This window comes from Melopsittacus undulatus, chromosome 5, assembly GCF_012275295.1.
Source record: "Melopsittacus undulatus isolate bMelUnd1 chromosome 5, bMelUnd1.mat.Z, whole genome shotgun sequence".
In the NCBI taxonomy this organism is placed as follows: Eukaryota; Metazoa; Chordata; class Aves; order Psittaciformes; family Psittaculidae; genus Melopsittacus; species Melopsittacus undulatus.
The window spans coordinates 50,107,201-50,130,340 of record NC_047531.1 but is presented as its reverse complement, the minus strand read 5'-3'; the positions used below and the strand labels follow the sequence as shown (position 1 = coordinate 50,130,340).

The 23,140-nt window shown below is 40.1% G+C and overlaps 1 protein-coding gene across 1 annotated transcript in view; it reads left to right on the top strand.

Annotated features, from left to right (window-relative positions):
* Nucleotides 1-472: 472 nt before the first annotated feature.
* STAB2 (stabilin 2) overlaps nucleotides 473-23,140 on the top strand; it is an 83,995-nt gene continuing 61,327 nt past the window's right edge. Inside the window, exons 1-10 of the mRNA XM_031050065.2 lie at nucleotides 473-556; nucleotides 5,039-5,172; nucleotides 6,062-6,177; nucleotides 10,132-10,217; nucleotides 11,067-11,136; nucleotides 13,409-13,504; nucleotides 13,799-13,924; nucleotides 15,839-16,035; nucleotides 17,058-17,191; nucleotides 21,641-21,774. Of these exons, the coding sequence (XP_030905925.2) occupies nucleotides 473-556; nucleotides 5,039-5,172; nucleotides 6,062-6,177; nucleotides 10,132-10,217; nucleotides 11,067-11,136; nucleotides 13,409-13,504; nucleotides 13,799-13,924; nucleotides 15,839-16,035; nucleotides 17,058-17,191; nucleotides 21,641-21,774 (1,177 nt within the window). The remainder of the gene's footprint in view (nucleotides 557-5,038; nucleotides 5,173-6,061; nucleotides 6,178-10,131; nucleotides 10,218-11,066; nucleotides 11,137-13,408; nucleotides 13,505-13,798; nucleotides 13,925-15,838; nucleotides 16,036-17,057; nucleotides 17,192-21,640; nucleotides 21,775-23,140) is intronic.

Below are 23,140 nucleotides of genomic sequence, written 5' to 3'. Positions count from 1 at the left end.
ACGTTATTAGGGCTGATAAGCCAACATTCAGAGATCTTTTGCTCTGCTTTAGATTAGCTGAACAGCTGTAATGATAGCAAACACAGTCCCCTATCCATGCCCACCCAAAAGAAGAAAACATCTTCTGTCATAACAGTTCAGTGTCCTCGGTTTTGTACTGTCAACAGCTTCAGAGAGAGGGATAAAGGAACAGAGTCCTGTCAGGATATCCTGTCATTCAATTAGGAAGGGTTTATTCAGCTCTGCAGTGAAAACTTGCAGCAAATACCCTGAGTTTTGGAATTTTGCCTGCCTACAGGCAAGCTCTGCATGCTGTATCCTTCACTCATTTTTCCTTCAGGAAGACGAGTCCCTTTAAATAATTTGCCTAAGAATGCAGAAGAAATAGCACCTCTAACAAACAATCACTTGACATCAGAGTTTTAGTGTGCATGTCTGGGAGGCTCCGAAGACAAAAATCCAATTCTTCACAATGGAAAGAAATCCAGTTATTTTATTCTTTTTGGCTCTCTTGGCTGCAGTGAAACTGTGTTTGACATCACAAGTCCCAGATGAGGTAAGAAGCAGCTTCTTATATAAGTAATGAATTACTATATGTCTCTATAAGGGGGAAGGGGTTGTTTCACTATTACAGAGAGAACAGTTATCAGATACTGTATCTTAGAGAAGAAAAACCCACTGCAACAGTCACTGATGCTTATGCACTGAATTATAAACTAAGACCTATGTAACTCAGTCCTCTGGCATAACAGAAATGCATTTCTTCATTCCACATGAGAATTTGGCTTACAGGATATGTCATGAGTACACTGCAAAGGTTTCTAAAAAATGGCAAATGTGGCAAAAGACTGTAGCTGATACATTCATTAAAAGCAATAGAACTATCAGAATTTCAGATAAATCAGAAGATTAAAGAAGAACTTTTTCCATAGTGAAAATTATCAACTCTACTAAGCATAAGGAGGAAAAACTATTTCAGATAGGTATGGAAAAATTCTAAGGAATTGAGCTATTGGAAGTAATTGCACAAAGTTATGAATTTTAGTAAAAGATTTGTAAACTTTTCGGGAAGTCGTACATTTGTCATGTACAAATCCCGTGGGTCTGTGGAATTTCACAAAATCTGCTTCCACCACCCTTTCACAGAGGCAGAAAGTGTTGGTTTACAAATCTGAACCAGGGGTTCAATAAGGAGACATTCACTCATCTAAACTGTCTCACAACACAAGGCTTTAAATTACTGTGATCTAGAGAAAAAAACACTTGCAGAAGAGGACAGGGAGAAATTAGAAGAGGAAGGAAAGCCACTCAGATTATTGTTTTGCTGTCATTTGTTTGGTTGGGGTTTTTAAATGGAAAAATACTTTGAAAAGTTCCAACAAGGACTGGGATATGTGTTAAACCTATTTCTGTCTCTAAAAACAGAGCCACTAACAAATCACCTACTTTCAGCTTCCCTAAGCAAAAAGGGAAGAGGAAATGGAAGAAAGTGGAAATAACCCAACCATTCCAAAACAAACAGCATTTTATAGCTAGTGGTAGGGAAAGGGTATAACTTATTTTTATTTAGAATTTACCTTTTCAAAAATCTCTTTAAATTCTCTTGTTCCAAAATTAAGTTTTGTGGGGTGCCTTCTCAATGATAGCTTCTGCAATTAGATAATTTCAGGTACTCCTACCAACAGTTTATTCACTTCTGAATCTGAATATCCTACAAGCTCAGCCGGTTATCTGACCTCAGACTCATAACAACTTCTACAAGCATCTGTGAGAAGCAGAGCTTCAGTATCACACTTGGTTAAAGATTCAGAAAAATCAGCTGACACTCTTGAGTTTATTCAATATTAACAGTACCAATATGACTCAGTGGAAATGCTCATGTGAGTTAAGGTGCCTAGACTTCACATTTGATGCTGTGTTGGTTCTTGCTCTGGTGCTATTACTAACGATGGGCTGTTAAGGTGGTTGCGCTAGTATTGAGCACCAGCATTCTGAAAGGCTGGAAGTGTTCAAGCCACCTTATGTTGGTGCCTTGTGAGGTGGTTTTGGGTGGGAAGCAAGGTGCAGAGATGCTCTGCTTTGAATCTGTGGGAGCTACCATAGAGCGGAGGCCCAAAAAGCCAGGTCAGTCCAGTTCCCCATCGGCACTAGGCTCTGTCTAAAGAGCAGGGAGGCTGCTCAGTCCTGCCAGCATGGAACTGCTCACTGCTGCTTTGCCACATTCTGCTCAGCTGTATGCACATTATCCTCACATCTGGAAAGAGGCCTTACTTTAATTTCAAAGACAGCCAAAATGCATCTATGCAACAGAAAAACGTTTCACTGCTCAAATACTTGAATGTTACCCAAATCAGATTTCAACAATACATTTCTAAAGACTAAAATTTGACTACTAAATTGATGTTGAAATAGACTTATAGCTGGTTGATGACTATTAAATGGAGTGTCTCAGAGCTCATGAAATTTGATCTTCTTATCAGTGTCTGTGATACATCCTCACGATCTTCACTACAGAAATGTGCTGCTATAGCAAACACTGAAGGAAAGATAACTAACAAGAGGAGAAATTGCTGGGGTGAGGGCTCCATCTGGGACTACCAGGCTGCCCAAATCCTGCCCAACATGTCAGTCTACCGACCCAGGCTAACCATTAGTTTCTGCAAAGAGGCTGCAGCATCCCACATGTGCCCAGAAGGTCCAGTAATGCCTGGACAGCGCAGGGCTGCAATTGTGCATGTTTTCTGGTAATCCCTGGACAGATTCCCAAACTGGGAATATCCATTGAGCAACACATAACAGAACTGAAATGGCTCCATCCTTGAAAGTGGTGACTTGGAACACACTTTTTTTTTTTTTGCATAGCAAATGACCTGAAGATCCTACCATGGTGCTGCTGCACAAAGTGCTAATGGTCGATTTGGCAAGGGAAGGGACAGAGAAGACCTTGAAGGGAGAGTGTGCAGGGCCCATTCCTGTAAACAGGAATTGCCCAGAAATGTTGGGTCTGATACTCCACATCCAGGTGGGCTATTGGATCCAAGGGGGAGCTGAGAGATGACCGTAAGTATTCATAAGAAAGGAGTAGTAAACTCTGTAACAGAACAGATTCCTAACTGTCATGGAAGCTACAAATAGCAAGGGCTGGAGACTGAAGCAAAACCATCAGAGACAAATTATAATCAAAGCAACGTACCACAGCTTGTTTCTTCACAAGTGACGTTTCCAAATCAAATGGGAGTTTTTTAAAAAGTCTTGTCTTTCAAACTAAATTTCATGCAAGAACCTCCATTATCCTGAGTTATGCTCCTCTAGTATAATTTTCCTTCTGGCTTTATAATCTGAAAAACTACTTATAACATCCACAGAAAACTATTAACTATTATAGGAGGGGATGAACCAAATGATCTCCAGAGGTCCCTTCCAATCCTAATGATTCTGTGATTCTGTGCTTAACATATATGAACATTTCTAAATGGATGATACTGCTAGAATTGTCCCTGCATACATACACACATACACAGTGGGCAGGTAGAGTATTTAGAAATAAACATTAAACTTTTCTTCACATTGGCCTAGTAATGATTCAGATTTAATTGACTACTCAACCGCCTAACTGAAATTCCATTCAAAAAATGTTAATTTTAATTCTACTGTGTCAGATAGGAAGTCTCTCACAGTCCATATTGCCTGAGTGAGTTAAGGCCAGCTAAACAGGTCCATACTTAGAGAACACTGGACAAATTATCATCTTGGAATAGAAAAGGGAGCACTTCGCACTACTTCCTCTCTGTCGTGGTTTAAAACCAAGTCCACACACAGCTCGTTCACTAACTCCCCCCCTCTTTGCTCCCCGGACTCCCAGAGAGTTAGGAAGGAGAATCCAAACAATGTCGCCCCCACGGGTTGAGATAAGCACAGTTAAATGGCTAAGGCACAACACAAATCACTACTGCCATTAGTACTACAAATCATAATGATAAAGCCAATAACAAGTGAAGAGAATACAACACCTCACCAGCCACCGACCCATAACTCACCCCACCCTGCCCGACCGAGCACTGACCAATACCTCCTCCATCCCCCCAGAGCTCCTGCCCTTCCGGGTCTCTCCCGGTTACATCCTAGGTATGACGTGCTATGGTATGGAATACCTCTTTGGCTAGCCTGGGTCAGGTGTCCTGTCTCTCCTTCCTCCGGGCCTCCCCTCCTCCCTGGCAGAGCATGAGGCTCAGAAAAAGGCCTTGAACAAACCAAACACCAGAGCAGTAACTCAAAACATACTTGCTATCAGCAACCGTTCTCAGCCCAAAAGTCAAAACACAGCACTGCACCAGCTACCAAGAAGGAGAAAAATGACTGCTACTGCTCAAACCAGGACACTCTCCAAGAATGATGATTTCATTTATTGTTGGTTTTTAAAGGTCGCAGTTTACATTAGAGCATTTTTCACTGTTTGTGAATTATAAGCTTAATTCCACAAATACTCACCAGGATGAAAGAGGATGAAGCCACATTAGATGAAGTTCAGCAAAGACTTTGTGTTTAAAACAGACCAGCTGTTTTAGGAGTAGGAAAGAAACACTATTTTTTGTATATGGACATTTTCAAACCTATTACTTGTACAACAAAATAAAATACCACTGCTGTGACAACACCCTAAGCCTTTTCTCTTTTTTGTGACCTTCTCAAGTCATTTGTCAGGTTTGCATTTGTGAAAATGGAATCTCCACAACAAGGGGCACGAGCATCAGAACTCACACTCTGCAGGCTGATGCTGTCTCATTAACCTGGCTTTTAAGTCTGCTGAACTTAGCATTTGCTGACAAAGCATTCTCAAGAGAAATATAACACTTAGAAAGGTTCATCCTTCGGTGGGTGGGTATATTTTGTGCAGAGAAGACAACTGCAAAGCCCTGATGTGTGGTTTAGTGGGAAAAAAACTGAATTAAATTTGTCATTTTTCAGCAATGCCACTGGGGACAGAGTTGAACCAAAAAAGAGAACTTCTTCCTTTTTAATTAATCTTCTCTTACTACAGGTGAAGAAGCGATGTGATCAAAAGCTGCTCATGCGAATGAAAACTGAATGTGTGCCTTGCTCTTTAAACCTCGAAACCCAGTGCCCTGTTGGTTACACCAAAATTACCAACGGGACTGGAATACCAGACTGCAGGTATCTCTTTTGTCAGAGCTTTGCTTCAAGAATATTGTCCTCCCTCAATTAAAAAATGTTAATTCATATTAAAAATGCTCTATTCTATGTGACTTTCTTAACGAACATTTACCATTGGCCTCACCAACTCCAGAACTAAAGTTTTACTCAGACTAATTTAGGCCTAAAATTAAACAGCAAATGGTATAATAGGAAAATAAACATTGCTATCAAAGGCCTATCAGATATTCTTTTGAGTGATATCATAAAATCATTTATTTGTTTATTCTGCATACTTGATATGAATTATATATCAATATAATGACAGATATATATTATCATATAAATTATACTGATATATAATTCATATCATATTATCATATATTATCATATAAATAACAGATTTTTCAAACTAACGACTGGGAAGGTGTGGGGAATGAGGGGCAGAAAAGAATATCTCAAAAAAATTGAAATCTTGCCTTTCACACTTAAAATTAAAAAAAATAAATAAATAAAAAGAAATTTTTAAAACCCAGTATTTTAGGGGAAATGTAACTATTTTTGAGCTTTCTTAATACTTAAAGAACTTTGATATTAAATTTTTTTTAAAAACTGTTTTAAATCAACATTAGGGAAAACTGCTGCAGTTAGGTTGCAGAAATGAGGGAGAAAAAAAAAGAGAAAATAAAAAAGAAATTACATAAAAGATAAATATACTATGGCAAAAGAAACAGTTCCAAAGATCTTTTTAGACCTTGATGTGTGATGTATGTTTTAATGAGAAAAAAAAAAGGCAGGCCAATACAACTAAGTTTAAAGCTCTCCTGCCTGACACTGAGATTAAGAATTTCACTTTTTCCCACAGCAGGCTTTTAAGTACTTTAAAGCAACTCCAAGTTCTTTTCCTCAGGTATTATTTAGACATCAAAACACACACACTTTCTTTTCCGGGATGTCGGCATCACTGTGTGAAGGAATTTGAACATCCTGAGTGCTGCCAGGGACACTGGGGCCCAGACTGCATGGGTAAGCTCTTTTTGTGATTTAGGGTATTGGGTTTGCATTTTCTTATAATATTTGAGTAGAAGCAAAGCAGTGATTTTTCTTCTTTTCAGCAAGTACTGCCATGAGAAGTTTGCTGCTCAAAGCATGTTATAGAAGTAAGCAGCAGTTTTCAGACAAAACTTGGAGGATTTGGGGGAAAACACATTCATTTTCTTTCTCGTTCAAAAAGAAAAATACACAAAAATAAAAAAAATATATTAGGGAACCCTCTTAATTGTGATATTTCCAAAACAAATCCTTTCAGTAATGACTGTAAAAATAGTTTTCATTTGGGAAGATCCTCACAATGGATTTTAAAATCTAAATGTTTCAAATTTCAAGTTTAAATGTTTTATCTTAGGTCAAAAATACCCTCATCTATATCTGAAATATTTCCATATCTCTTTAATTCTTTACTTTTTTTAGGCAGTGAGGGTCTTTCAGCTCAACCTGAAAGAATTTTCCCTCTCAACTATTTTGCCACTAACAACTACTAAAGGCATTACTGAAGCAGGGGTAATCAGGAGTGCCTCCCCTTTTGCTGCCCCTTCCTCAGGAAAAGCCTATCAGCAACTCCACATGTGCATCAAACCTCAGGCAACTGAAGTGGGCATCAAGACCCACAGAGGAAGTTTCCCTGCCCAGATGAAGCATTTCCTTGTTTAGTTAATGGGGTTAAGGTCTGGTTCAATAACTGTGAAGTCCCTTTGTCCACAAAACAAATAGAAACATATAGTTTTAGCCCAAGCTGTTATTTAAATACCACTCATTTATCTACTAAAGCAAAATAATCAGATCCCAACAGCATCTTCTACAGGAAAAATAGGCAAATAGCTGAGTATGTAGTGTGTGGTCTTGTCTTCATCTGAAGATAACCACTTGTGTAGTGATTTATCATCTTCTCATCAAATGCAGCCTCAGTTCCCAGTAGGAGGAAGGCAATGCTGTATGTGACCATCATCCCATACTTCAGGGTGCTCTGGGAGGCCATATGAGGGGCAGAGCTTACTTCCCCTGAGCTAGAGTCTTGCCTGCACCACTGCAGGCAGGAGGCTGCAGAGGCAAGGAACCTCTCTTCCTTTGGCCAAACTTCCTGGCCCCAAAAAGCAAAGAATCAAGGTCTCGGCATTGTTTCTGCTGTCATTTGGAGGAAGAAAATAGCTCTTTGCATTATCACAGTCTCTCTAAGAGCATATGGCAAGCCTTGCAATGTTTGGAGGAAAGCAGTCCTTCCTGAGGCCGGAGAAAAATCCCTGACTAGGGGCTTACTTCATATTTAGCATCTGATGGCAATGACAAAATTAGACCTTAAATAGCACTCCGACTTCCTCAACGATAGCACACACTGAAACACACAGTGTGAATGATAGATGTTTTGTCCCCTTCCCTCGCCACGAACCACCCCAAGCCAACCAGCCACACATTCAACCCTCTGTAAAGAGGCATCAAGGAAAAAGGGAAAAGTACAGAGGAAGAAAGGTCCAGAGGAAAAGAGCACAGCCTTTTAACTCTGCCAGTATCTTCCAGCCACAGATACCACTTGTTCTGAAAGGTCAGAGCTCAGATGTCCCATATTTGTAACTGATGGGATTCATCAGGAGCTATTCCATACTCCAGTTCAGGTCCCCACTCCGGACAAATATTTGCATGATTCCAAAGACAAGCCTGGGTACCAACTGAAAGGTGCATGGTGCGAGCAACTGAACAGAAAGCACTGTGAGAATAATAAAATAAAATTTTTTTAAAATTAAAAAAAAAATAAGGCCAAAAGAAAAGATAATAAACCTAGTTCTGTGAAATTATAAGGTCAAAAATACAACTTTACAAGTTATACCCACTGTTCCAGCCTTCAGGGAGCCAGGTGAAGAGAAGTAATCCAAGAGGCTGCATTTGATAACACTTGGGGAGGGCTAAATTAAACTCCATGAGGCCAAAAAGCTGAAAGACTTAGGCGTTTTTTACCCAGATATAAAGATTTTTCCTTCATACTCTGACAGCAATAAGAGCTAAGCAGAAGCATCTCTTTCCTGCTACTTTCTGAAGAACATCCCCAACAAAAGCAAAGGACTCGGTTGTCCCCGGCAGCAGGGTAACAGCAAGAGGCTGTGCCAGGACCACTCCAGTGTCCTGGTGTTGCCTCCTGCAGCCCTGCTAGCTGGAGGAAGAGTTTTATCTGCCTGGCCAAACTCATAGAACGGTACAGTAATTTGCTAAACTTCTGATAAAGCTGTCCCTTGGTGCTGGTATCAAAACAAGTGACAAGAGATAGTGAAGACAAGAGGAAGCTCAATGAATGCCAATGGCAAAAAAAAAAAAAAAAGCCCTCCTTTGTCATCAGTTTTACAGAATCCTTTTCTAGAAACTATACCATAAAATCTGAGTTTTCTCTATCTTTGCACATTCAATAAAAACATTGGTGCAGGTAAAACTGTTTCTGTTCAGAGCAAATATTAAACAGCTTGCACCTTTGTCAGTGCTAAAGATGAGAAGTAGCTATCGCAGGGTAGCCAGAAAACAAGATTCACTAAAAGCCACCTTAAAGACTAAAGTTCATGTAGTTATTACTTTACCTCATTTCTGGTTATTTCATGTCAATTCTGAATAAATCTTTTAATTTCAGCATGTATGAGAAACTGCGCTAAAATTTTCATCTTTAGATTTCTTGTCTTTTCACAAGAAGCTTACTCAGATCCAACAGACCTTACAGAGTCATCATTAAGTAATTAAGAAATATCAATAGATTAGTATAAAGCCAAAGCATTCACTAAAATTAGGTGTATACATATAGCATCCACTCATTTGTTCATCACCCTTATGAAAACTTCCAAATTACTTAAACACTCTAAATCAGGATTAAGTTACTCAGCGGAAGCATAAATCCAGTGTTGCCCATCTCCACCCGCACAGAACAAACTAAGACTCTTTATAAGCAATAAATTTACCACAGAGAACCTGTATGGGCAGTAGGAGTTTGATGCAGCCTGCATCAGGATTATGGTGTCTAATGGGAACTTCAATTACAGGAAGGAAGGGCTTATGGAAAGGATTTAAAAATTATTTTCATGGAGATGCTGCACCACTATAAAAAATAAAGGATATCCCTACAGGGAAAAAAGCCTGACAGAACAGACTGACTAAAATTATTTTCCTGTAGTCAACCTTTCAGTAAAAATGTGAATATTGAACAATTTCAGCTAAAAATTAAATTGTTTTAATTTGAAAATACTGTAATTATTTCTTCTTCTCTCCTGCTGGCTGGGCTTTTTAGTCAGACTCTGTCTCACCCGGCATGCCACTGCCTTTAATCATGGTTTTAGCACCAGAGGATCTGAAAAGAATCTTTGGCACACAGGTTTTACTAGTGACCACAGCCCCTTGGACAGAAATAGGTTATGAGACACACAAATTCCCATTTCCAAGACAATCTGAACCAAATATCACAGTCGTATAGGAGGTAGAGGGGAAAAGGAAAAAATTACTACGTAAAGTAAATGCAATTTGTGGGGAAAATAAAAAGGTTCAAACTCTAGCTTGTTATCAAATATAATTCTGGCAGCAACTATTCAATGAGAGTTGTACAGAAGAAGTGGTCAGGTGAACTCCACTTACATCCACTCTAACAGTTTAAACTGTCTGTAGATAGAGGTGTGTCAGTAGGGACAAAATCAATATGGTATTTTGGAATAAGAAAACTATTTTTGTGCAATCCTTTGGTTACAATCACTAGCTTGAGTTCCCAGACCAGAGGAGGTGATGGCCTCTGCTGAAGCTGAGATTCTCATTAAGAGATTTTGGCAGCTGCAAAACAGCAGTTGTCACTTAAGGTGCCTGTCTGCCCCAGATGTCTGCAGCTCCCAGGGTTTTTACCCCTGATCTGCAAGGGGACCATAAGGATCAGAGTGAGCTGACTGATGGCTTAAATATTGTCATTTCTAGCATGTCCAGGAGGAGCTGCATCACCATGCAACAGGAGAGGAGGCTGCTCCCAGGGTATAAATGGGAATGGAACATGCACTTGTCAGGTACCTCCTTTATTTTAAAATAAATAAAACATAATCACATGTAATATCTGCTAAAAAATACTGCATATTCCATTGCATAAACAGATTAAAGGGAAATATTTCAGAAACAGCTGAGAAAACCTGCTTGAAGTTCATTTTTTGCTTGTCTCAGACAAATAATATTCACACCATTATTTTTACTGACTTGAGCATGTTTGGGTGAAATTATTACAAAGTCCTTCTGTCTTGCATTCCTCACTCAGGTGTTCTGAGTTCCTCTATTTTTGTTTTTCCTTAGAGTGAGCTATTACTTACAACTTTTTGCCCTCATTAGAAAGTGCTTGTGCTTGGGACTATATTCTCACTACAGTGTTCCTTTGCGGAGAGTGCAATGCGCAGTGCTTAATAACTTTAGCCAAAAAGATCTTTAAATAAAAGCAACTCAAGTAAATCTTTTCTACCTCCCCCTCTACTGGTTAATCTCTCCATTACATCAAAAGCACATCTGGGTCACATGGAAAAGAGACAGTGAGAAGTGTTCAGAAAATAAAACCTAAGAACTGTAAGACTGGTTTGGGCATTAAGCTTGATTACTGTTCTTTATTGTTATCTTTGCATTCAGAACATCTGATTTGAAGTGCAAGATCTAAAAATTATTTTTAAGAAGGCAGAGAGAAGGAGGAAAAAATAATCGTTCAAAAGACGGTGTTTGCAGTAGTTATTTCTGATTTGCTGAATCAACCTGCTGTGTTATTTTCTTTTGGCAGCTAAAGATGCTGTTTTCAGGCTGTTTGCAGGTATAAGCATACACCTATCTGCACAGGGATAGATGAGAAAATTCATTTCTTGTTTCCATTCTGTAATTCACAGAAAGGGTTTGGTGGGGTAGCCTGTGAGGAATGTGCTGAAGATAATTTATTTGGTCCTTACTGCACATCAGGTAAGTTTGAGCTTTCTTTATTAAAGTGGGGAAAGAAAGGTAAATGAAAACTCTCTCCAGACACTAAAAAATAACAGTGAAATGGGTAACAGGTCCTATCAAGAGTTGCTGTCTGCTTCAGGGAACACAATGAGAAAACAGTCAGCTACTGCATTCCTCATTCACAGTGGGGCAGAATTCAACTCAGGACTGTACAGACAACAAGGTGTAGTGCTACAAAAATATCTTAATCTTGTCTTGAGTATCCTTGCTATAGCAAATAATCAAATAAATCAGTGATTAGCGTCACCTGTGTGTTTCTGCAGGTGTGCCTCTCAGGTAGCCAGTTGTTATCTTTCCCACTTTTCACCTGAACTGATGGATTTGTATTTATTTAATCTAAATACAGAAGGCTGTTACAGTAGTTAAAATATTGGGTGGGAACATATCAAGTGCATAACTTATAGTGGCTTACAGTATTTTGGTATGGTTTATAAATATATCTGCAAATCAGACCATATTTATTAAGGCATGAAATATGTGGTATTTAAATCAGTACATCTGACTCAAAAAAAAAACAATTTGGAAACAGGCCAAAAGTCCTTCTAGCCTAGTGTCCCATATTGGAGGTCAATAGTTAGTACTCAGGAAAAGTGTAGAAGCAACCAGAGACTGAGTTCAAATTGCACTGTTTAAAGGCTCTGGATCCTGGATTGGTCCTCCCTAAACTGACTACCTTGTGCATGAGTCCAATTTGCTTTAGCTCTCCACAATATTGAGTGCCAGAGAATTCCATAATTCAGCCAAAGCTGTGAAAAAGGATGGACTTGGTTTAGTTCTGTTTTTTGGCTGGTAGATGATTCAAGGCCAGGTTGGAGAGGGCTTTGAGCAACTTGGTTTAGTGAAAGGTTTCCCTGTACATGGCAGGGGGTTGGAACTGGATAAGCTTTAAAGTACCTTCCAACCCAAACCTTTCTCTGATTCTGTGATTTCACTGGTTAGCCATACTTCTATTAAGGGAAGCAGGACATTGAGGGAGTGATCAGAGCTATGTTCACCATTTAAAATGTATATGTATCACAAGGGTATATATTTGTATAATATTTTTTTCAGTTTTGCCTGCTTCTTAATGATTTCTAGTATTTTCTTTACCTTCCTTACCCCTGTTGAGCATTAAACTGTCAAACCAGAAAGCTGCCTGAGAAAAAATTAATATTAAGAAACACCTTTATAGTGATAATAGTTTTTTATCTCTAAGTAAAAATCTTTTTTTCTTTTTTCCCTCAACATCTACATGAAATGACTTCTTAGAAGAGTCACGAATGGCTTCAATTTAAATAATCTATGTTGGTTTTTCTATACTAAGTCTACACCACTGCTCACTCAAAGGCACTTTTTCCACCAGATGTCCACTGGATGCCAGTGTTGATACACAGAAATGTGACTGAGCCGTTTTCATGCAAATGGGATACTTGAATGAATTCGATATCGTAAATGCAATTATTTTCCAGGAAGCTACCAGGGGATTCAGCTGCATATTAATTTAAGCAACATTTTACACTTCAGCTTTCAGATATTTGAGCTTTTTAAGTATACTTAAGGCTTAAAACCACAGATCCTTCAAAAAGGATTTCATAGTTTCCTCGACTCTGAATATGGCATTTTATGCACATATTGTCACAAGGTTTATAATCAGAAATGACAGAATACAGGAACAGGGCCAGAAAAAAAGCCTGAGACCTACACAGTGATTAATCATCCTCTTAACTAAATAAATTCTGCATATGAGGAGAAAAAAAGGTCACAAAACTCATCTCTTCTGGAGGTGTACTGAGAGAGAATTGAATAAAAAATTAGCAATTTGTTAACAAATGGTCTGTGATAAAAATGTTGCACACTACATATTCTGTCTGTATAACAGTGTAGGTATACTACATACACTACTATACTATGTTACACACTACATTCAATTTTGTCTCAAGATTCTATGTCAAATTTTACAAGCTTTACAGTATCAGCAACCAGACAGTTTGGTCTATATAGCATGTGTCCTGATGATTTTCAAGCCCTAGGCTATTAACAGCCTGCAAAAATCAGTATGTTATTTATTGATATATGCAACTGTGATTGTTGATCTTCTCATTAATGGAGGCCTCTTAATTCAGGAACTTGGGTCAAAGCTTGGTCTGGCCAAAGCTGTTGTCCAGAATGCTATTTGCTACAGGATACCCACTAATGATGTCTTTCCAAACACCATTATTATTCAGTAAAGCCAATCCATCTCTCCATACAGTTTGCAACTGTGTTCATGGAGTGTGCAACAGTGGAATTACAGGGGATGGAAGATGCACTTGTTTATCTGGATACAAAGGGCTCAGCTGTGATCAGCGTAAGTAGATCATTTTCTACATTCAACAGCTCTGATACAGTTAGAATTGGTAAGGATGAATGTAAAATTAGTCACAGGTTAATCACTCTAGAGCAATCAAATATACATTTAAATTCGAACCCTGGGTGTGGGCTCCCTAATCATTGTCACCACTTCAGTTGCCAGAAAAATGATGACAGCAATGGAATTTATGGTCCCTAGACCAGGCACGTTTTAAACTAGTATGCTGCAGAACACAGTGCCTCCTGGTACAGAGTGCAGACACAGCTTAACCTGTCACACTCTGTCCCTCAGCAATAGCTGAATGTGAGGCCTTGCAGTGCCCTGCAAACTCCAGATGTACTGCCTCAGGCAAGGATGGAAGACAACTGCAATGCACGTGTCTGCCCAACTACCATGGGGATGGTACACAATGTGAACGTAAGTAATTATCATGTCTGCTGAGTTCTTTGTATACAACATCATTAGTATTATATTTCAGATACTGAGTATGTTTTGAACCAAATCCCACCATCTAGTTGTTCTTGGATTCATATCCCCAAGCACTCTCATGTGCACAAACTAGATTCCTTCAGGATGAAACTAAACCCTAAAATGTGCTTCAGAAGCCCATCAGTCCAAAGGCTAATGAGCTTCATTCCAGGGAATTAGAGTCAGGCTAGTAAACCTCCATGAAATACAGAGTGTGAATACTGGGTCATCAGTGATTACCAATCCACTCCTATCACAATCCTTCTACTTGAAGGTTCAACATCATAGTTTGTTTCCATAAACATCAAAAACAACAACCAAAGGCTTATATTTATTGCATATCCATCGTGAGGTGGCTCAGTTTCATCACCAAGCATAAACCCTACAGCTAATAGCATCTCAGCCAGAGGTAAAAGTCTACCTTAAAGTTGCCTACATAGATTCCTCAACTTGCCATTGAATGCTCAAATTAGCTGTACTACAAGAGTCCAGATTTTCTTTCCTCTGCTTACATTAGTCTTATAGAATCATCTTTTACTTCTAGACCAATTGCAATGAAGAAAATGGTTGCATCTAATGCTAGAAGCACTGTTTAGTACATGTTGCCTTTGATCAGGCCACAGATTCAATCGGTTTTATTCCGTCTGAAAATATTTACATTCAAACCTCTTGGTCCTAGCTATGGTGTCATCCTCTCTGAATAGGCTTGAACACCATCCAAGAGCAAGATGTTAGAAAGTCACTCCTCAGGGAACGTGAGGTTCTTCTAGTAGGCAGCATAAACAATCAAGACACAAACTGCAGCAACCAGCAGAGGGTACTAATATCCCTGCCTCTCTTGGGGTTTATATTGCTGCAGTCTGCATGGATGCTCATTCTCTGTCCCAGTACCTTTAGATACTAGGGTTGCCTGTGGTTTAAGCCACTGTCTTTTATATTTGACTGGCTGGGAAGCAAAGGACAAGCAGCTCCAGCACAGCTAAGTATGTAAGTGGAGATAGGAGTGGCTGCCCCAGACTCAGCTTGGAGGTGGCACTGCTTATAGTTGATTTGAGCGTGTGCATATGTGTGTGCACATGATTTCACACCAGAACAGAAAAGAAGGCTTGAAAGAATGAAACTGAGCATTGCTAACTTTCTCAGTCCCATCTAAGGGGGAACACAGGGTGGAGGAAAGGGGAAGACAGTAAGCAGCACGACCTTTCAGGTGAGTTCAGGGCCTACCACTTTCTAGCTAGAGTGTGTGCTTAATTATATCCTAAGGTGAACACAAAGGTGTGAGAAGATGTTCTTCAAGCACTGCTGGATTTTGAACAAGAACAAGTAATTCCATAGCCTTGATAAAAACGGCCTATGGAAGTAGCTTCCAGTTTAGTCCTGAAACCACAGCAGTGTGGAATACTGAGCTGAAGTACTTGCTGAACAGATGACATTATGTTGTTTAATTACCGGAAAGAAAACAGTAAAGGCCTATTGTATTAAGAAATATTTTCCAACTGATCTAACACATGCTTAAAGCTTGTGTAGATCTTCTGTCACCTACATGACCTTCTCTCGTTAAAATCCCCCAGAGAACAGGAAATAGTTGTGATTCTTTAATGAGCACATTACATGTTGTAATCTGTTTATAATTCAGTTTCCCAAGTTAAGAGATCATTTTTGTTCAACAGCAAACAGCTAGTTGCTATGTTAGCATAAACTCATTCCTCTCTTCTGCCTTCATGCCGCCGCAATACTTCAGACTTGGCTGTTATGAGAAGTTTAGTCTACCCGGGCTTTGTTTGACATGAAGGTGCTCTGGCAAATCCTTGTCTTCAATTTGAGAACTGCAGGCAATAATTCATTTACTTCTTTTTTCACAAGCTATCAACCCATGCTCCAAAAAGGTCTGCAATCTTAATGCTGACTGTATTTACCTCGGACCAAATCAGCACAGATGCACCTGTCAAGAAGGTTACAAAGGGGATGGTCAAGTCTGCTTACCTGTAGACCCTTGTCAAGCAACATACGGGAATTGCCCTGCACAGTCCACTCTTTGTATATATGATGGTCCAGGAAAGGTTAGTGTTGAATGAGTGCCCCAGATGTTTCCTCTGTTAAATGCCCAAGATAACACTTTCTCTCCAAAAAGAAACCATAAAGGTAATGGGAAAAGGCCTCAGGGAGATGAAGCTCTAATCCTAGCTTTGGCATAAGCCCTACTGTTGACCAGAAGTGAATCATTCTACTACTCCTCTCAATGTACATATACCACATTTCCCTTCTGAAAATGAAAACAGCAACAGGGTTCTTTTCCCTATAATATTTTGGCTCAGATATACCTCCCCAAAATTAAGGCACTGAAATAAAATTTTCCCAGTTAAATTTTGTCTCTCTGACCACAGAGGGCTTGTAGGACCAATAGAGTCCCTACACAGGTACCACCAGATACAGGCCTAAAGTCAGTGTATTTAAGAAAGAAGCAAAAAGGTATCTTTGTGGACACCTGATGAAAGGCACTGTATAAAGACTGCATTTTGTTCATGTTGTTGGGAACTGGTTGAGATTTGTGTCTGTAAAGCCACATTTCACCATCAAGAAAGCAAGACTTCAAAGACTGTCTGTTCTGCCTGGACACCCTCAAGTGCCAAAAAGGGACTTGGTCATCCAGTATCATCCTGCGGTTCACAGTCGCATAAATTGCTCCTCTGAGGGGTGCCTCAGTGACCTGTGTATGGCTGGTGTGTAAAAGGTAGTTCTGATACACCTGAGCTTTGGCTCTCATTTTGAGAGGCAGAAAGCTGTGGAATGGAGATACAAATTAAACCTACATACACTGATTTTAAATGTCCTCTGGTCAAAAAATGTGAATCTACAGGACTTTATCTGAATGAAATTTACCTGAGAGTCTATACTTCTCCAGGATGGGTAAAACCTAGAAGGGAGTAGTATAAATGTGGATAAGCTTTATATTTGCATCTGAACTCACTAGGTGATTAACTAAAGCTCACTGTCTTTAAACCTTTGTTCCAGATAGTATGATGAAATCTACAATTTGTGCATGCCTAATTTTCCTCTCCTATCTCCCATCCTTCTGATTTAGTCCCACTGTGAATGCAAGGAGCACTATACAAACTTTGTACCTGGGAAAGGATGCAGCATGACGGATATGTGTGAAACAAACAACACCTGCCATAAAAAAGCTAAATGCTCAATGGCTGCACCAGGACAGATTACGTGAGTCTTTTTGCTTACTAAAGGTTTCACCCAGTTTCCCCTTCCTCCCCCTAGTAAACAGGCTGCTAAAACAAATCCAGGGGATGAACACCTCCTGAAGTTATCATCAATGGTTTCTTTATTAACGACAAATCACAAGATTTAATGGGGTTAGGGTCAGCCAATTAGCATAGTGCCTGATGAAATCAGGCCAACTGCTAATACCTACTAAGTTTTATTTTTATAGCACTCAGAGGTCGATTCTACACTAGTAAATAAAAAGGACCAAGAGGTCTTTTCTATTCCTCAGGGCAAGCAGCATCCAGCGTCTGGCTCACAGCTAAAGCCTCCTCTTCTTCCAAAACAGAGTAACTGCCTCTTGGCAGCAGTTCCTGGCATACGTTATCCCTTCAACTGTGCTTGGGCACTGCCTGGGAAAATGCTACTTGGTGTGTGCCAGAAACATGCCAGGCAGCATGCTAAAAATTAATCAACATTAATTATCATGGGACAGAGCTGCAGCCTTCGCTCTTTTTTAGTATACTAATATAGATACAAGTAGGGAATCTGACCCCCATGCTGTGAAAGCAACACCAACCTCAGTAGATTCCTCAAAGCCTCCAGTCAAGCACGTGGGATAATGCAAAACCTCTGGCAGAGTTTGTTTTCCTTCACAGAACTTTGCTAAACAGATGTTAGGATGTAGAAACTCGGTTTTAACATTAAGTTTAACAAAGCTATCTCAAACCAAAGAATTTGGATTCTTATTGCCAGTACTTGCTTCATCATGCAGCTTTCTCTTACAGTGTAATATGAACATCACTTTTGTGTAAGATATTGTGCATTTCAAACAAGTTTATCTCAAATATCCCCTAGTTCATTTCTAGAGGGTAGTATATTACCCTCTAGTTGCACTTAATATATACTTATGCTATACCTAGTATCGCATATTACCATGCTTCTCCATACGAGTTGAAAATTTACTGTGAAGTTCCACATCACATAAATCAGGACCTTTCTTCCTGATTTGTCACTGTTTCACTGTTGCAACTCAATTTTCTACAGCTGAGGAAGTTTTGAGAATTTAAAATAGGAAAATTAAACATTTATGACTGGGGAGGAAAACGAGCATTCCAAATGCTTTGCACATTATTCATTCGATGACCTTTAATGGCAAAAACAAATACAGAAGAAAGCAATGGGATTCAAATCGTTTGATTTGAAATCTATGTATTTGAAAAATATACTGGATGTATATTTTCAATGTATTTGAAATTATACTGGATAGTTTCCAACTACAGAAAATCCATTTATGAAAGAGGAACTTTACAAAGACAAACATTGATTAGTGAATGTGGGCACAATAAATTGTCTCTGATAAGTGACAAACACTTTATGTATTTTGGCTGCATCCCAGACTTTAAATGTATTTGGGAAGGCTTGTTTGGTAGGGTTTTTTACTTCTAAAACACAAAGCTGTAACAGAGGCCAGGTTTGGGGTTTTTTTAAAGATGCAGTTGTGCTGTTAGTCTCTTACAGTCACTTCTACTTTCTCAAGGATCAAATTATTTGTATAGAAGTAAACCTCATGTATAGACAAAGATGTAAATAAGGCAAACATTTGGTTTGTGAACATAACACAGCAACCTCCTGGAAAATCAAGATTGTCTCTGTTTTCTGTTCCCATATAGATCTTTCCTGAGTGAGTGCTGACACTTTCTATGGCATTGCTTCAGCACAGTAATTATGTTCAGCCTTGCCCAGAAGCTACAAAGCTTCAACTGGTGCAGTATTACATTGCATATTAGACCATGACCTGTCTGATTTCCAAGCAGAACTGGCTTTCCCTCAACTAAACTCAATTATTTTCTTTTTTTAATCCCACTCTTACTTTTATTCTATGTCTTCAATATAGAAATCATAGCTTCATAAATCAAAACTCTGTTATACAAGTATTCAGGTAAAATGGAGACAGAGAGCTGAGCTCCCCTTTTCCAGAGAGATGCAGATCCCTTCCTGAGTAAGCTGAAGCAGTGATAGTTCCCATCTTTTTCAGTCTTGCCTGTGCACATAGAATCATAGAATAGTGAGGGTTGGAAAGGACCTTACGATCATCAAGTTCCAACCCCCCTGCCATGAGCAGGGACACCTCACACTAAATCATGTCACCCAAGGCTCTGTCCAACCTGGCCTTGAACACTGCCAGGGATGGAGCATTCACAGCTTCCTTGGGCAACCCATACCAGTGCCTCACCACCCTCACAGTAAAGAACTTCCTCCTTATATCTAAACTAAACTTCCCCTATTTAAGTTTTAACCCATTACCCCTTGTCCTATCACTACAGTCCCTAATGAATAGTCCCTCACCAGCATCCCTATAGGCCCCCTTCAGATACTGGAAGGCTGCTAAGAGGTCTCCACGCAGCCTTCTCTTCTCCAGGCTGAACAGCCCCAACTTTCTCAGCCTGTCTTCATATGGGAGGTGCTCCAGTCCCCTGATCATCCTCGTGGCCCTCCTCTGAACTTGTTTCAACAGTTCCATGTCCTTTTTATGTTGAGGACACCAGAACTGCACACAGTACTCCAGGTGAATACATTATATTACATACATTTATAAAGCAATATTTACCCTATCAGAAGAAATTAGTCAGCTCCCAAGGAGGACCTGCTCCTCTGTCCCAGCACTAACCTAATCATCCAGGCTCTACAGTCATACCCTCTTCCCTAGAGAACCCCTTAAAAAGATCATTAGAACCGTAACCTGAAAATTTAAGATGCTTTTAGATTGGTATTCCTACCCAGGATCAGAAGGAATCAAAGGCTGAGCCTTTTGGCCAAAATCTGAGTATCCCTTGGAGTCTGTATGCAGTCCTCCAGCCTGCAGGAACTGTGGGACTTTCAATTAATACTGTTTTCATCAGAGAAACAGCTATGATAGAGACCATATGTGGGAAACAGGAGATGATTTGGCATCAGACTGATACTGCTGTGGGGTGTGAGTGGCAGATGTGTGTTTGTAACAACCAGCACATGCAAACAACAAGGTCATTAGCTATATATAGAACATCTTTTGCTTGTGTAGAGTAATGTGCCCCTCTAACCATGGCTTCAGAATCCTATCCAGATACATGCATCATTATGGATAGGGCTCATGTGAATACTGAGCATGCTGAAGACTATATTAGGAAGGGCCCTATTAAAAGCCAATGTTTGACAACACATAGCATACAGTTGTTTAGCCTCCTAAATATAGTAAGGGTTTCTTTCTGTGCACACTACATGTTAACAAGTGCCTGCTTTAATTTTAGCACCAAAGATGAGTAAATTACTGAGCTGACACCTCCAGCCAGTCTCCCAGGCACAGCCAAGTGGTGGCTGATTTTCAGAAGAGTACAATAGAAAGATCTCAGATTGGTAAAACCAGCAGGTATCAAGATCCCTTCACATTGAGGCAGGCTTGAAGAGTTCAGATGCTTTAGAAAGTACTAACCATTTCTCCTGGTGAGCAGTCAGGCTGACACAAGGCCAAGGCACAAGCAAGTCCTAGCTGCTCTTTGAAATGCACTACCATTTGTACCCATCAGCACCTAATAGCAAGTACATGTCAATCACATTGACAACCAACAATTTCTTACCCAGCTCTCTCATGACACTGAGGGCTTTCATGGCCATAATGTTCCTTTTTCATGAGGCATGTTCCCTCCCTCATAGAACAGAAAATGTCAGACTGACATTTGTAGTGGTTCTGCCATAAATTTTAGAGTTTGCCTCGAATGCAACACCCTACTTCAAATGCAGCCCATCCCAAGCCAGTGAGGCCACTGAGCTCAATCTCAAGGCATTGCCTGCCCCTCCCACAGGCACCGTGACCTGAATCTGCTTTGAACATACATAGGACTGCGTCAACCATAGGTCACTGACACCTCACACAGGCTAGAGTCCCCAGGGGACAGCCGGAGTGTTACAGATGAGCTGCTATTTCCAGTACAGGGACAGCAACAGCATAAAGCACACATCTAAGAAAGCAGGAGATTTTCTGCTACAGCAGTTTTAGAAGAAAAGATAATATTAAAGTACAGGTATCACTGTGGCACCCCGTCCACTTATGCTGTAGCCTCTCATCACCCACAAGACAGGCCCATTCGGTGGCTTTCTGGGTTCTAGTAACATATGGAGATGTAAAGTTGCCAGAGGTGTCACATAGCCCCCATGCAAGGAGGTCCTGCAAGACAGACACTGCTGCCTCCTGAGCCAGATGATAGGAGATCACATCAGGTGAGCAGCCACCAGGCTGACCTGCACACTGATGCTCTTGGCAGCATGCAGAAGCAAAGACTCAACTAAAATGCACTGGAGCTTCCTAAAAATGCCTTCAGAGAAGCAATAGGTAACAGTTGGCACAGGTTTAGAAAGAGCCTCAATGACACCATGGGGCATCAGCATGCAGCTAAAATGACAATCTCTTCACAGGTGTACATGCCAGGGGGGGTCCGTGGGAAATGGGTTTGTGTGCTATGGAAACGTGATGGAGCGCCTCCAAGACCTGAATGCAGAAGTGGGAGGGCGGTGGCAAGGCAAGCTGACATCTGCCTTATCACTCATGGGTAAGTGACCAGACGCAGCAGAGTCAGCTCCTGCTGGGTGAGTTGATATTGTCCCAGTGCTCCTCACCATAGGAAGGTGCCACAGCATGCATGCCATTCACTGTAGTCTCACCCTGACCACCTAAAGCTGCCTGTGTGTAGCATGCCATGCAATCTGCAAGAATTTACAAGCAGAAGTGACAAACATATTCCCATAAACCCTTACATACCATTCAATAACACCAGTGGGGTTTGCCCCATGGTGGAATAAATGGGATCATCCCACTACTTCTTCCTCCCTGCCCTCATTAATTTAAATAATTGAGATTTGATATAGAACAACACACAGAAGTCCACCAAAAACATCAGGATGCCCAGCTGGGTCTCTCTTCCCTCGTCCCAGCAATCAGCAGTTACATTGCTTTTACCAGGAATGAGGAGAGAGGCAAATGGAAGAGACTGATCCCATCCATGGTCCCCATCACCCTCAGGACCCACAACTAGAGCATCTCAGCCGTAGCTGAGGGTTTTCTACATATCCAAAATCTCTGAAGAAGTGAGATGGAGCCCCTGGCAGGCCTCACAGCTTTCAGCGTTTTTAAGTTATTGCAGTCACCTTGTAAAGAGAATAACATAGCTGTCTTCATCTTCTGCTGCATGGCTATGGACAAACACTGCTAAAATAGAGATGGATTTTTCAGTTAAACGTGTACATGAAAAACTTCCTCCTGTTTAATATAATTTTCTTGGTCCTTTTCACTGAGCCCTGTGATTAAAATAAAGATCCTGAATTCCTGACCAAAATGGATTAAGAATTCCCCATAACTGACCAAGGACAAAACTTAGCAGTGACCTTCAAATTCAGCACTGAAGAGTGAAATCCATTGCCTCAACAGTGAGAGCTCAGTTGGAGCTTCTCTGTGCATTTTTCATTATGCCTCTAAAAAGTGCTCAGCATGCTCAGTGCCACCTTTTTTTAAGAACAATCTCAATTTCATGTTCTTTGGTTAAGTTTTGGACATATTCGTGCCATTTGATTTACTAGCCAGAAGCTACAATGGCACATTAACCACAAAGGTTATCCTACAATATATTTACTCCACATTAATGTCTTTCAAAAGCTAAGAATATACAGGAGAATAGTCCAAATTGGTTTATCATACAGCATATTAATTTTGAGATATATTCTCTGACATAATATCTCTATAAATCTAATTCTGATTTTAAGCCCCTGGAGAAAGAGCTGAATACTAGAAACAGTTAATGCCTTCAGCTGCAGTGTCACTGGTCTCACACTACTGTATTGGAATCAGAAATACCATCTGAGCAGCACAACTTTAATTAATTTTCAGTGCATCATTTTTTATGAGTAGCTGCGTGCTTGCTG